The 12,312-nt window shown below is 39.5% G+C and overlaps 4 protein-coding genes across 5 annotated transcripts; 3 read left to right on the top strand and 1 right to left on the bottom strand.

Annotated features, from left to right (window-relative positions):
• The first annotated feature begins 979 nt into the window (after nucleotides 1–979).
• On the top strand, nucleotides 980–3,441 carry LOC104784540 (blue-light photoreceptor PHR2). The gene is made up of 4 exons (XM_010509571.3): nucleotides 980–2,387; nucleotides 2,652–2,887; nucleotides 2,969–3,034; nucleotides 3,121–3,441. The coding sequence occupies exons 1-4, from the start codon at nucleotides 1,422–1,424 to the stop codon at nucleotides 3,200–3,202; spliced, it is 1,350 nt and encodes a 449-aa protein (XP_010507873.1). The 5' UTR covers nucleotides 980–1,421; the 3' UTR covers nucleotides 3,203–3,441.
• A 175-nt stretch (nucleotides 3,442–3,616) lies between these two features.
• LOC104784538 (magnesium/proton exchanger) lies at nucleotides 3,617–6,957 on the bottom strand. Of its 2 annotated transcripts, none has more exons than XM_010509570.3 (9): nucleotides 6,644–6,957; nucleotides 5,727–6,182; nucleotides 5,465–5,640; nucleotides 5,259–5,377; nucleotides 5,001–5,167; nucleotides 4,750–4,847; nucleotides 4,413–4,629; nucleotides 4,197–4,326; nucleotides 3,617–4,126 (listed from the first exon to the last, which is right to left on the bottom strand). In XM_010509570.3, exons 2-9 carry the CDS (start codon nucleotides 6,115–6,117, stop codon nucleotides 3,829–3,831), a joined length of 1,596 nt encoding a protein of 531 aa, XP_010507872.1. In that variant the 5' UTR covers nucleotides 6,118–6,182; nucleotides 6,644–6,957; the 3' UTR covers nucleotides 3,617–3,828. The 2 variants fall into 2 exon arrangements, with proteins under 2 accessions (XP_010507872.1, XP_010507871.1); XM_010509569.3 differs by having other exon boundaries at nucleotides 4,750–4,865; nucleotides 6,644–6,954.
• Nucleotides 6,958–7,771: 814 nt separating this feature from the next.
• On the top strand, nucleotides 7,772–9,567 carry LOC104784537 (large ribosomal subunit protein eL8z). The gene is made up of 6 exons (XM_010509568.3): nucleotides 7,772–7,948; nucleotides 8,130–8,171; nucleotides 8,256–8,457; nucleotides 8,642–8,940; nucleotides 9,020–9,112; nucleotides 9,221–9,567. The coding sequence occupies exons 1-6, from the start codon at nucleotides 7,946–7,948 to the stop codon at nucleotides 9,350–9,352; spliced, it is 771 nt and encodes a 256-aa protein (XP_010507870.1). The 5' UTR covers nucleotides 7,772–7,945; the 3' UTR covers nucleotides 9,353–9,567.
• Nucleotides 9,568–9,802: 235 nt separating this feature from the next.
• LOC104784536 (SWI/SNF complex subunit SWI3A) lies at nucleotides 9,803–12,281 on the top strand. Its single transcript, XM_010509567.3, has 7 exons — nucleotides 9,803–9,983; nucleotides 10,139–10,659; nucleotides 10,741–11,175; nucleotides 11,323–11,462; nucleotides 11,547–11,596; nucleotides 11,687–11,832; nucleotides 11,967–12,281. The coding sequence occupies exons 1-7, from the start codon at nucleotides 9,926–9,928 to the stop codon at nucleotides 12,141–12,143; spliced, it is 1,527 nt and encodes a 508-aa protein (XP_010507869.1). The 5' UTR covers nucleotides 9,803–9,925; the 3' UTR covers nucleotides 12,144–12,281.
• Nucleotides 12,282–12,312: the final 31 nt, after the last annotated feature.

Raw genomic sequence — 12,312 nt, 5'->3', positions numbered from 1 at the left:
GAACTTAATTTTTCGCAGTAGCAAGTTATTAGACAAGGTATTGTTTGGCCCTAGCTTCTTTTAGCTCTCTTCATTCTCTGAGATCACTTTTCAACTTCAACCCTTCTTTTGCGTGAGATGCCATCATGGCATGGCATGGTTCTTTTGCCTTACGTAAAACACACTCACGCCAACACATACACAATACATATATACGTATGTGCGTGCGTGTGAGAGTCTTCCATTAATGCGATCGTTGGGCCTATATATACAAGCCTTTCCATAACCAAAGCTCTCATACTACAAAAGCTCAAACATACTTGGAAATGCGGGTGAGAATCTCCACGTTGGAGAAGCAGGGCACGTGCAAACCAACAAAGACGAAATCCGTCTCATGTGCTTTGCACGTACTCCCCTTCTCCAACATGAGCTCCTCACCCAATGATGTTATTTGCTCCTTCAAACCTTGCTGATAATTCTACGAACTCTAGTGTTTTTTGGTTGTTCATTAACTAGCTATTCTTTGTATGTGTGATAATTCGACGGTTGATTGAAACTTTATATTCTCATATATACTAAGGTTGATCGGTCTATGTGACAGTGTGAGTTTGTGATTGTTTTTGGAATTCGACTCCTTTGGTTATATATATATATGCCGAGTAGATGCATGAAGATCACATCAGGCCAAGTGATTGGTAATCCTTAACTAACGTATTCTGCAATTTATTTCTTGGAGTTTCGAAGTTGTTAGTCTCATAAATCATGTTAGGAGGTGTAGGTGGGTGTCTATGAAACGAAAAGGATTCAAGCTCTATCTTCCCCCACACTGTGCTCTTTGGGTTGCATCAAGAGAGTGTTTTTGAACTTGTCGATGTATACACGACTTCACTGCATGAAACGGGGTTATTCGTTTGAAATTAATGACCTACAAAGTAACACAATTGTGAAGCTAGATTTGATGGTTTTTGCAGCAGCACATGTGACGCATTAACATTGAGAGAGGTTCATAAACCAGGAAGAAATGAATACATGTCGAGTCCCATGATCTGTATTCTGTAAGATGGAAATAATCTACTACTCTACTGCATGCTCTTTTACTTATTTTGAAGATCATAAAACTGCTACCTACTTGAACTTGAGTTGTGCATAATAATCATATACTACTAATTTTTACATAATTTTTCAATGAGAATTATTGGACTAAAAGACTATTTAAATACTCCTATTATATGGTTTTTCTTTGGAGTTATGTTTATTTTTCTTTTTCTTATTTTTTTTTGGGGTTAAATATGTAAATTTATGGACCGAAAATAAAATTAAAAAAAAAAAAAAACAAACAAAATTGAGTGTTACAAAATGGAAGAAAATCGAAGGAGAGCTTATCATATCAAACCCCCTCAAATTCATCTTCACTGACTCTTCCCACAGACAAACAGAGAGAAATGGATTGGAAGAAGAAGAAGAATGTTGAAGCAAACCCAGTTGAAGTAGAAGAAGAAGAAGATAACCCAATCGCCATTACTATCCCTTCTTCTCTACCAATCGCGTCTCTTTCTCTAGTCACCTTCTTCCCCACATCAACTCAGTTCCTCAGATTGTTTTCTCATCATCCAAACAAGGTTAAGATCCCTACTCAGGCCTCTTCCCTCACCCATCTCTCTCTTTCTTCTTCTTCTGTCTCTCCTCTTCCCACAAGATTCTCTTTCAAATCCACCATCTCCGCTAACCCTCTCCACTCCCCTCTCTCAATCACCCCTCGTCGTCCCGTCGATCCTTCCTCCGCCGCCGCTCTCCGTCGTTCTTCTCTCGTCTGGTTCCGCAACGACCTCCGCGTCCACGACAACGAAGCTCTCAACTCCGCTAATGACGAGTGCGTCTCCGTTTTGCCAGTCTACTGCTTCGACCCTAGAGACTACGGGAAGTCATCTTCTGGATTCGACAAGACGGGGCCTTTCCGAGCTCAGTTTCTGATTGAGTCTGTCTCAGAGCTCCGTAAGAGTCTCCAAGCGAGAGGCTCCAATCTCCTTGTCCGCGTCGGGAAGCCTGAATCTGTTTTGGTCGAATTGGCCAAGGAGATTGGAGCTGATGCGGTTTATGCTCACAGGGAAGTCTCTCACGACGAGGTTAAAGCGGAAGGCAAGATTGAGACGGCCATGAAGGAGGAAGGCGTTGAAGTTAAATACTTCTGGGGAAGCACTCTCTATCATTTGGATGATTTGCCTTTCAAAATTGAAGATTTGCCATCTAATTACGGAGCTTTCAAGGATAAAGTCCAGAAATTGGAGATTAGGAAGACTATTGCTGCTCTTGATCAATTCAAAAGCTTGCCTTCTCGAGGAGACGTTGAGCTTGGTGACATTCCTTCTCTTTTGGATCTTGGCATTAGCCCCACAGCTCGAACGAGCCAGGTTTTTGTTGTCTTCATCTCTTCTTAGCTTAGCTTTGATTCATTGCCTAGACAGGTTTAGTTTGTTTAGAGAAAAGGTGGATACTTGTTGGGTTTGTCAAAGGTTCGTAATTTAGCCAATTGGTTCCAGTTGTTTAAGAGACAGACTCATATGGATAAATACTATAAAGTGTAAACAGTGTTTGAAGGTCCATGAATTGTTTATAGGATCAATGAACGTTTCTCTTTGGGTCCAGTATGTTGCTCTTACACCTTTTCTTACCAGGAAGGGAAGCCAACAATGGTTGGAGGAGAGACAGAGGCGTTGACTAGGCTAAAGAGCTTTGCAGCAGAGTGTCAGGCTCGGTTGAGCAAGGGAAACCAGAAAGGAGGTAACAACAGTGTCTTTGGTGCAAACTTCTCTTGCAAGATTTCACCTTGGTTAGCCATGGGAAGCATCTCTCCTCGTTCCATGTTCGATGAGCTTAAGAAAACAATCTCTGCATCCACCACAACTCCAAGGTAATGTCTCAGAAACCATATAGGATCCGATATAGTAAAGATATGTGTCTAATTACCCATTCTTTGAAATGATTTTCTCAGGAACGGATCGGGAGATACAGGACTCAACTGGTTAATGTATGAGTTGTTATGGAGGGATTTCTTTAGGTGAGCTCTTGCTTTCTTAACTTGTCCCCAAGTAGAATTTGTCATTTGTCTGAATCTCTCTTTGATGTATTTCAAACTTGGAACAGGTTTATAACCAAGAAATACAGCTCATTGAAGACGCAGGTCGAGGCTGGTCCGGCTACAGCCTGTACCGGCGCCTTTGCTTAAACCTACTTCTCAGGTGATTGGAAAAGTAGATCCCATCTGGTTTTTGCCCTACTCTTTGTATCCGTGTATTTACATGCTATCTGGGACAGGACTTAACTGCTCTCTTTTGAGACTGAGTATGGAGAATGAATTAGCAACCCCTTTTTTTTATTATTTTTTTGGTTCAATCAAGTTGTTGTTTCCTTTGTTCTAAACATTTCATATACTCATTCCATAAAAAGTCTCTATGATTTGTGATACTAGAACGAAGCTAAAAGAATTAAAGACTTCAATGTATCACTGTAAATACTTAGGGAATCGGCTAAGCTTTTGTTTGAACTTTAGATAAAGTTTGCTTCTTCACTGACTACAAATTGGTAACACCGCAAATAAATAAACAAAAAACTGCAGAATAAGATGAAGCCTCCAAAACCATGTTCAATATGCTTTAATATTTGTCCTACCAAAAAAAAATATGCTTTAATATTTGTAACACATATTTAGCCAACTGCCTTTTGAACTTTGACATATTATATAAAACCCCTTATAAAGGATAACACAAAACAGAGACTGTGTCATATTGTAAGGCTTTGTTTCTGCTACTCAAGGGTTTGTTTTTTTTCTCTTTTGTTGTTTCTTCTATAATTCTATATGACGCCTGAAACTTTCAAAGAAGAAAGAACAACGAAGACGACCCAAAGCATCATGAAATAAGCAGAAGTAAGCCAAGCCCATAGCCTTGGACCTCCAAGCTCAGCTCCTATGATCAACCTTCTCAACACAAGCACCACAATACATCCCACTGATGTCGCAAAGAATATCAGCAGCGAAAAGCTTAGTCCTTTCGCGTTTTCTATGTATAAAGGCTCCTTGTAAGCAAAGTAGTTGTAGACTGTGTTTATCAGCCACGGAACTCCAATCCCCACATAAATGTTCACCGAGTTACTGCAGAAATTATCACCAAAAAGATCATGAAAAGATCTTGATTGTTTAAAAGGAGTTTCGAGATTTTTACCTGCAGGTGATGTTTGCAATGGCTGAATCTGCGGTTAGTTGTCGCTCTGCAGCGATTTTACTTGCTACTAAGTCTGGCCATGAAGTTCCACCTGCTAGTGCTGTGAATGCTATCACATATGGGTTTATTCCTGCAAGATGAGAAGAGTTTCAAAGGTTCTAGCGCTAAAATGTTGCATCTCTTAATCAAGATTTTAAAACTGGTGTGTGTGTGTACCAGTGACACAGCTTATAAGGTCGGTAAGTCTTGTGACGACAAAAGCTACTCCACTGATGAAGAGTAGAGAGCAGATGAAAGCAACCCAACCGTGAGCAATGTTGCAAGGAGGCACAAATGCAAAAAGAAGTTTCCAAGGGGCAAGGAGTAATTGCCAAAAGGATTTCGCGATTCGAAGATAAATGCTATCCACTTTCTTTGATTCTGATGTCTCCAACTGTTTGATTAAGAAGGGGAAGAGAGCCAAGTTAAATAATATGTGTTGTCAATGATCAAAAAGACCAAAATAGGATATAGAAGAATCTACAAAAACACTTGGTACATAGAAGATTTTTACCGTGATTGCATCCACAAATTGATGTTTCCACAAGTTGAAAACAGTAGAATTCTTCGCCTTACCCTTCTTAGTAGCAGAATCGGGTGGAGTATCTGCCACTGTATGATAGGTGATCCCTGCAAAAGTGTTCGTTACAGGGAAAATCTGATTTATAACAATACCAGAGACAATTATGCGAGTCACACGGATTTGGAAATTACGAAAAAAACTGGTCTTTATCAATAGGAAGACAACCTACACATACTTAGTACCTGTATCATTGTTAGCTGAATGAATTGAGAAGATATCAACAATGTTTCTGTTTCCAGATTCAACAGCTTCTTGAGCGGCATCCGAATACACATCATGAACATCATTGTCATCTTTGGATTGATCAATCTCCTCTGGAACCCACTCCTCTGGCCTATCGCCTCTTGACCTTAAGATATCAAATACAAACACAAAGGTTCAATCTTTAGTAGAATTCTGTTTTGCAGAAACTTATGTTATTGTCTGGAGAAGAAACCCACATTGGTAACGACAAGTAAGGCCATCGTTTGTCTTGGGCGTACGCGTGAACTAGAAGTAATCCGTATTGCAATACTGTCAATAATGCCTCCCAAAGTGTAATGACATTTGGTGACCACACCTGTGAGACGTAAAAAGAAACAAAGATTTAGACCTCATCACTGAAATATCAACAGAATTCTATTTAGACCGCTTATTGCAGTGTTACCTCGAGGATTATGTATAGCCAGATGTAAGCCCAAAAAGACCAAACCAGCTCGACTAGCCAAACGCCTAAGTCAGATATCTTTTTCAGTTCTCCAGCTTTTGGCACCACGACACAAACAGCGTGGATGGGGAAAAGATCAAATGCAGCTGAGCCGACAAGTGTCCCAGGACCAAGACCTATATGACAAAAACATGATATAATAACTAAACGAAATTTGAAGTAAAAAAACAGGGAAGGAAGAAGATAGAGCTAAGAACAAGACCTCCAGCATAACGCTCCCCAATATTGCGTATCGCATCGATGGTAGCCAAAGAAATCTGAGGAAAGCTAGTTCCAAACGCCAACAAACTGATGTCTGCAATAGTAAAGTTCCAAACTTTCTTGTAGGTGATGACTTGAGCTTTAGTAATGGGATCAGTTGTAACCACTTTACGTGAATGTTTCACAACATTCTCCATAGACTTGAAAAAGCGTGCAGTAATGGCAGACAAACCGATGAAGCAGTAGGCAAGAGCAAGAAAATACAAAACACCCCTCGAACCATCTGACAAAGTATTTTCTCCGGGGAAAATAAAATAGTTTTCACATCTTACATGCCCAATAACCTTAGAAGATTCTTGCAACTCCTGAGTTAGATTAAGAATAGAGGCCATTTGCACCTCTCTCCTTCCCTGATAAGTCAACTGAATTCACTTGTTCTCTCAGTGGAGAAAAGAATCTGGTACACCAAAAAAAAAAAAGAAGGTTAAGGAATCTGATGTATCGGACTAGTACTACTACTAGTAGTAACAGGAGAAAGGCGAAACAAACGGAACATGCAATATAGATTTGGTTCTTTCCACAGAATCCGTAACACGAACCAAGAAAACACTGCAAAGGATCCGCATGGCATCATTCATCCGAAATTTAATCTATAGACAAAAACTAATAACAATTGCATGTTCCACCACAGTAATCAAAACCAGATCAAAGGAACAGCAAAAAAGATTAGAAATTTCATCATGGGTTCTGTTAAACAAGAGTTGGGTTCTTTTCAAAAAAAAATTCGAAAGCCAAAAACCCTAATTTCTCGAACAAATCTCAGGTAAAAATAGTTATTAAAAACAAAAAAAAAAACAGAGCATGAGAGGGGGGAATAATCTGTGTGAAGAGTGAGGCACGTGATCAATGCGGACGTACCGGAGGATGTCTCGGTGACCGGCATTCACAAAACCGCCGATCAGGGGAGAGAGGAGGGGGAGCTGATTGGAATCGGTCAAGCTGCGTTGGATATTGCGGTGGAGACTTGTGAGCCATTTATATTTTTGGTGACAAATCACAAAACACATCTAAATCAATCTCCTAATCTCTGCATGACAACTTCTTCAATTATTTGTTGAATCTAACCATGATTTCAATCTTTTTACATTGACTGACACGTGTTCTTTTCTAATTGGAGGATTTGTGTTGACTAACAACTTGGGACTTACTTTTTTTTTTTTTTTTAATTTGATGAGGTTTAAAGACCCGAATTGCAAACATCTTTTATATTCGTTTTAGACCCCTAACGTTTTTTTTTTGTTAATCTCATCATATCATCATCAACTTTATAAAAGTTACAATAAGCATTTGTTGCTTTTACATAGTATCAAACTTGACCAAAACCTAGTGAGTTTGAGTTTAGTAGATAATATAAACATGATCTGACGTGAGTCATTTGTTTGTGTTCTGTTCTCAAGTACAATTGTCTAAATATATAGTATTTTATATACAAACTCAGAAATATTGATTGAGATATTTTTTTTGAGCTACTACTTTTTTGCTTGGTTTTCAATTAACCCATTTAGATCATGTTGACATTGACATCAAACTACCAATTACTATTTCTTTATCACGTGTAATTCGTGTAATAAAGTGTAAACTGTAAACTAGTAAGTCGAAACTTTGTGTTTGTTCTCTCGTTCTCGTTATGTTATCCAAGAGACGTCATAAAGTCGTAAATAACCAAAAATATGTATGATTATAACATGGGTGAATTGGATTAAAATTGCTAAGCTAAACTATAATGGGAATGGTCAAGACAAATTTGATAATAAACTCCCCATACGTCATAGATTTTTACCAGGAAGTCAAGACTTTTTAATTGTGTGACGAAAACAATTTCATCCAAAAGTACAAATGTATCTCTTATAGATGAAAAAAAACAAATTATAGTGGTACATCAGTGGGTAATCAGAACCGGTGGTTTAATTAAAGAAACCGGTGGTTTACGTAACTCGATCGTAACAAAAGAAAGAAAAGAGAGAGTGAGGGGTATATTTGTAATTTGGATTAATGAAGAGAAAAAAAAACGGAGAAGCCCTATTATTTGAGCGATCCCCGTGGGTGTAGTATATAAAAAGGCAAAACCCTAGTTTTAGCGATACTCTCTCTTCTTCGACTCAGCCGTCCCTTTTTGCAGAGAGATAACCCCATTTGGGAGCTTCGGAGGAACGACTCACAATGGTACATCTCCCCCCTCTTTACTTTGATTTTTTGGATCTAGATGTTTGTTTTGCATGTTGGAATTAGAACTTTTGCTGGACGCCTAGGATCTAGGCTTTGTTTGATTTATGGTACTAGATAGATTAGCTAATGAACTCTTCTCTACTAAGAGTTTTCTTATGTTCATTTTGGTACTAATTAGGCCCCTAAAAGAGGAGTTAAGGTAGCTGCCAAGAAGAAGACGGTATGTATGATCTTACTTTGCTTTTCTATCTTATTATACTTCTAAGGTTTTTCTTGCTCAAGTTTGTGTTATAATGTATCGCAGGAGAAAGTTACTAACCCTCTATTTGAGAGGAGGCCGAAGCAATTTGGTATTGGTGGAGCTTTGCCTCCTAAGAAGGATCTCACCCGCTACATCAAATGGCCCAAATCTATCCGTCTTCAAAGGCAGAAGAGGATCCTTAAGCAGAGGTTGAAGGTCCCACCAGCTCTTAACCAATTCACCAAGACTCTTGACAAGAATCTTGGTATGTCTTCTTCAAACACTAGTCATTGTTTTGGACTTGCTGCTGTTAGTTTATCTGTTATTGAAACATTTGCCAGTTTTGTATATTTTCTGGTAACTTTATTGAGACGACTTTGGTATGTTTATGTATGTCTCTCTCTCTTAATTCAGTGCCTGACTATTTTCTGTATTGATGATGATTGCAGCCACCAACCTCTTCAAGGTCCTTCTTAAGTATAGGCCAGAAGACAAAGCTGCCAAGAAAGAGCGTCTTCTCAAGAAAGCTCAAGCTGAAGCTGAGGGAAAGCCTTCCGAGTCTAAGAAGCCCATTGTTGTTAAATATGGCCTCAACCATGTGACCTACCTCATTGAGCAGAACAAGGCTCAACTTGTTGTCATTGCTCATGATGTCGACCCCATTGAGTTGGTTGTCTGGTTGCCTGCTCTTTGCAGGAAGATGGAAGTCCCATACTGCATTGTCAAGGGCAAATCTCGTCTTGGAGCGGTATGTGTTGTTGTTGTGTCTCTCTGATGTGTTAGCATGGAGAGTTTTATCTTAATTTCTCTGTCTCTTTACTTTCCAGGTTGTCCACCAAAAGACTGCTGCTTGCTTGTGTTTGACCACCGTCAAGAACGAGGACAAGCTTGAGTTCAGCAAAATCCTTGAGGCTATCAAGGTAATAGTTTCTTGCCACTAAAATAGAATAGAAATGGAGAATTTTTGTTTATACTCTTGTGGAATTTAACACATGGTTCTGTCTTTTTTTTTTTTTTGGTCTATATAGGCTAACTTCAACGACAAGTTCGAGGAGTACAGGAAGAAATGGGGAGGAGGCATAATGGGATCCAAGTCTCAGGCAAAGACCAAGGCCAAGGAAAGAGTGCTTGCAAAGGAGGCAGCACAAAGGATGACTTAAGAGGATTGCTTTGTGTGTGTGTGGTGTCTTTTTTGGCTCGGATTCGTAAAACTTAATAGAGCTTTTTTGTTTAGCCGTCTCTTGAAATACTCTCTTTTTAGCTGAACTCTTGTTTTTTTTTTATCAATGTTGGCACTCTCAGTTTCACTGTTTTCTAAGATGCTGGATCCCTTTTCTTTTTGTCTGTCAACAACCAATTGAAATCTTTCTGCAAAGTAGAAACTACTTGTATTCGTAACTTTTTTCTTTAGTGGTTGGAATCATTAAACAAAACAGTGAGATTTAAACGAAATTATAAGACGTATGAGACCAAAAATGTAACCGAAAGCAAGAGTGTTTAACAAATTAAAAGATGACAGCATGTGGGCCGTTAATGGGTAAAGAGAAAACAAATGGGCTGATATAAAATTAGGCCCTGTTTAAATTGAATTAAATCATATATTTGACCCAGGTTCCCATTTTTTTTTTGTTTCTTTGGTCACATCAACGAATTTGGTCGAGTAGGATAATAGATTCATCTGAGTGCGTGTGTTTGTGATTTGGAGGGAATCGGAGAGTGAGAGGGTAACGGGCATGGAAGCCATTGATTCAAGCGCAGAGCTCGAGCTCTACACCATCCCTGCTCAATCCAGTATGTCTTCTCTCTTTCTCCCCCACCCATATATGCCTTTCAACTCTCTCTTTATAGTTTTCTAGGGTTTCTTCTACTGTTTCCGTATTGCGAAGAATTTTTCCTCTGCTTTTCTAGGGTTTGATTTGGGGATCTGTTTTGATTACCTCATATAGGTTGGTTCTTATGGGATGATATACACGAAATCGAAAGACGCGAATTTGAGGAGTTCTTCAGTGAGAGCTCAATCAATAGAACCCCTAAAGTTTACAAGGAGTACAGAGATTTCATCATCAATAAGTTTAGAGAGGACACTTCGAGGAGGCTCACCTTCACCAGCATCCGCAAGTTTCTCGTCGGCGATGTCAATTTGCTTCAAAAAGTGTTTCTCTTCCTCGACAGGTGGGGTTTGATCAATTTCTCACCTTCCCTTAACGATAATGATACTTTGTCGTCGGTGGATAATGCTAAAATTGAACAAGGGACTCCTGCTGGTATTCGAGTTACCGCAACCCCTAATTCTTTGAGGCCTATTACCGCACCGCCCCTGGTTGAGCAAAGAACTGTGAGTGGCGTCAAACTACCACCACTTACCTCTTATTCAGATGTTTTCACCGATTTGAAGAAGCCGGATGATGTGTTGCTTTGTGGGCATTGTGGACAACGTTGTGATTCTGCTTTCTATCAACATAATAAGGTATCTTGTTTGTTCTTCTCTCTGGTCTGTTTCTGTTTTTCTTTTTTGTTAGTTTGTTTCCTGACATAGTGATGTTGGCAGAGTATTATCAACATATGCGAAAAGTGTTTCAAGAATGGCAACTATGGGGGGGAGAACAACGCTGCAGATGACTTTAAGTTGGTTGGGGATTCAGCTGCAGCTGTGTGGACCGAGGAAGAAACCCTCCTCTTGCTAGAATCTGTGCTGAAACATGGGGATGATTGGGAACTCATTGCACAAAGTGTTTCTACAAAGACCAGACTAGATTGCATTTCAAAACTCATTGAACTCCCCTTTGGAGAGTGTCTGATGGGTTCTACTTCTGGAAGGCTCAGTTCAGCTGTCCCCACCGACGATGAAGACACAGAACAGGTGAAAACTGATGGTCAAGAACATGAGGAAACAGAGACGAGGGAAGAAAATGAAGATGGGCCTCCAGCAAAAAGGAAACGTGTTGCACTGATATCAGACAGTGATAGTTCACTTATGAAACAGGTGAATGTTTTGTTAAAAAAGGTGCCTTGTGTTCATTATTTTCCAAATGAGTGTAACATTCGGATCCCTCCTCTCTTCTTTTAACTCTTCTAGCAAAGAGTACCCTTTCAACTCTAGTTAATAACATCTTTACACATTGAACAACAGGTCGCGACCATGGCAAGTAAAGTTGGTCCATCTGTCGCAACTGCTGCTGCAAAAGCTGCAATTGCAGCTCTTTGTGATGAAGCCTCATGTCCAAAAGAGATTTTTGACACCGGTGATTACACGGATTCCACTGTTGACAGGTTCGATGTTTGTAACCCCTCAATTTGCTTATGGCTTGGCTTCTCATGTCGTTGTGGAGGCTAATTTCAAAACTTTGCTCACAGAGCTGATGGAGACAAAGATACGGATATGGAGGAACAGAAAGAAGAGAAAGGTAACTTGTGTTGTGATACAATGTACATCCCTGGTGTAGAATGAGAGCTCAAGATGACTTTAAGATTTGTTATCTTGGTTATATTTGCAGACGAGCCTCAGGGTCTACCTGTAGCTCTAAGGATAAGAGCGTCTGTGGCAACAGCTCTAGGAGCTGCAGCTGCTCAGGCGAAAATACTGGCTGATCAAGAAGAAAGAGAAATGGAAGATTTAGCTGCGACTGTAATAGACCAACAGGTTGGTTTCGACACTAAAAACCTTGGTGTCTCCTGCACTCTTTTTGGGTTTCAACATTAAAACATTTTGTCTAGTCCACTCTGTTTGTGTCTTGACCCGGGATATTTTGCTTATTGTATAAAATATAAATTCAGCTGAAGAAAGTGCAGAGCAAGTTGAAGTTTCTGGACCAGTTGGAATTAATAATGGATGCGGAAGAGGAAGTGATAGAGGGTGGAAAGGAAACAATCCTCCAAGAGAGGATTAGCGTTTTGCAATGCGCGTTTCGTAGTGGTGTCACCAAACGTTGGGATCATACGTACGTGAAATGATCTCCTTTTCTCTCTTTTTTTTTTTTTTTTTTTTTTTTTTTATGTGTAACTCTTGTAGATTTGTTTTCTCCGTTTGGAGTTGTTTTGTTGACTTTTGTCGATTATATGAAGTAGTATCATCATCTCTTATTTATTAAAGGGATTTGCCAAAATATATAGATAGAGAGAG

This window comes from Camelina sativa, chromosome 5, assembly GCF_030686135.1.
Source record: "Camelina sativa cultivar CO46 ecotype springtype chromosome 5, ASM3068613v1".
NCBI lineage: Eukaryota > Viridiplantae > Streptophyta > Magnoliopsida > Brassicales > Brassicaceae > Camelina > Camelina sativa.
Note: the sequence above shows the minus strand (reverse complement) of the source record. Positions and strands in the feature narration are given on the sequence as shown.

Excerpts from the sequence above, each read along its gene's own strand:
- LOC104784540 (XM_010509571.3), top strand. The coding sequence starts at position 1,422 with ATGGATTGGAAGAAGAAGAAGAATGTTGAAGCAAACCCAGTTGAAGTA. Across the intron at positions 2,888-2,968 it reads GCATCCACCACAACTCCAAG|GAACGGATCGGGAGATACAG; the intron begins GTAATGTCTCAG and ends TGATTTTCTCAG. Across the intron at positions 3,035-3,120 it reads TTATGGAGGGATTTCTTTAG|GTTTATAACCAAGAAATACA; the intron begins GTGAGCTCTTGC and ends AACTTGGAACAG.
- LOC104784536 (XM_010509567.3), top strand. The coding sequence starts at position 9,926 with ATGGAAGCCATTGATTCAAGCGCAGAGCTCGAGCTCTACACCATCCCT. Across the intron at positions 10,660-10,740 it reads CTTTCTATCAACATAATAAG|AGTATTATCAACATATGCGA; the intron begins GTATCTTGTTTG and ends TGATGTTGGCAG. Across the intron at positions 11,176-11,322 it reads ATAGTTCACTTATGAAACAG|GTCGCGACCATGGCAAGTAA; the intron begins GTGAATGTTTTG and ends ATTGAACAACAG.
- LOC104784538 (XM_010509569.3), bottom strand. The coding sequence starts at position 6,117 with ATGGCCTCTATTCTTAATCTAACTCAGGAGTTGCAAGAATCTTCTAAG. Across the intron at positions 4,866-5,000 it reads TTCAGCTAACAATGATACAG|GGATCACCTATCATACAGTG; the intron begins GTACTAAGTATG and ends ACACTTTTGCAG. Across the intron at positions 4,630-4,749 it reads AATTTGTGGATGCAATCACG|TTGGAGACATCAGAATCAAA; the intron begins GTAAAAATCTTC and ends TTAATCAAACAG.
- LOC104784537 (XM_010509568.3), top strand. Across the intron at positions 8,172-8,255 it reads TAGCTGCCAAGAAGAAGACG|GAGAAAGTTACTAACCCTCT; the intron begins GTATGTATGATC and ends AATGTATCGCAG. Across the intron at positions 8,941-9,019 it reads GCAAATCTCGTCTTGGAGCG|GTTGTCCACCAAAAGACTGC; the intron begins GTATGTGTTGTT and ends TTTACTTTCCAG.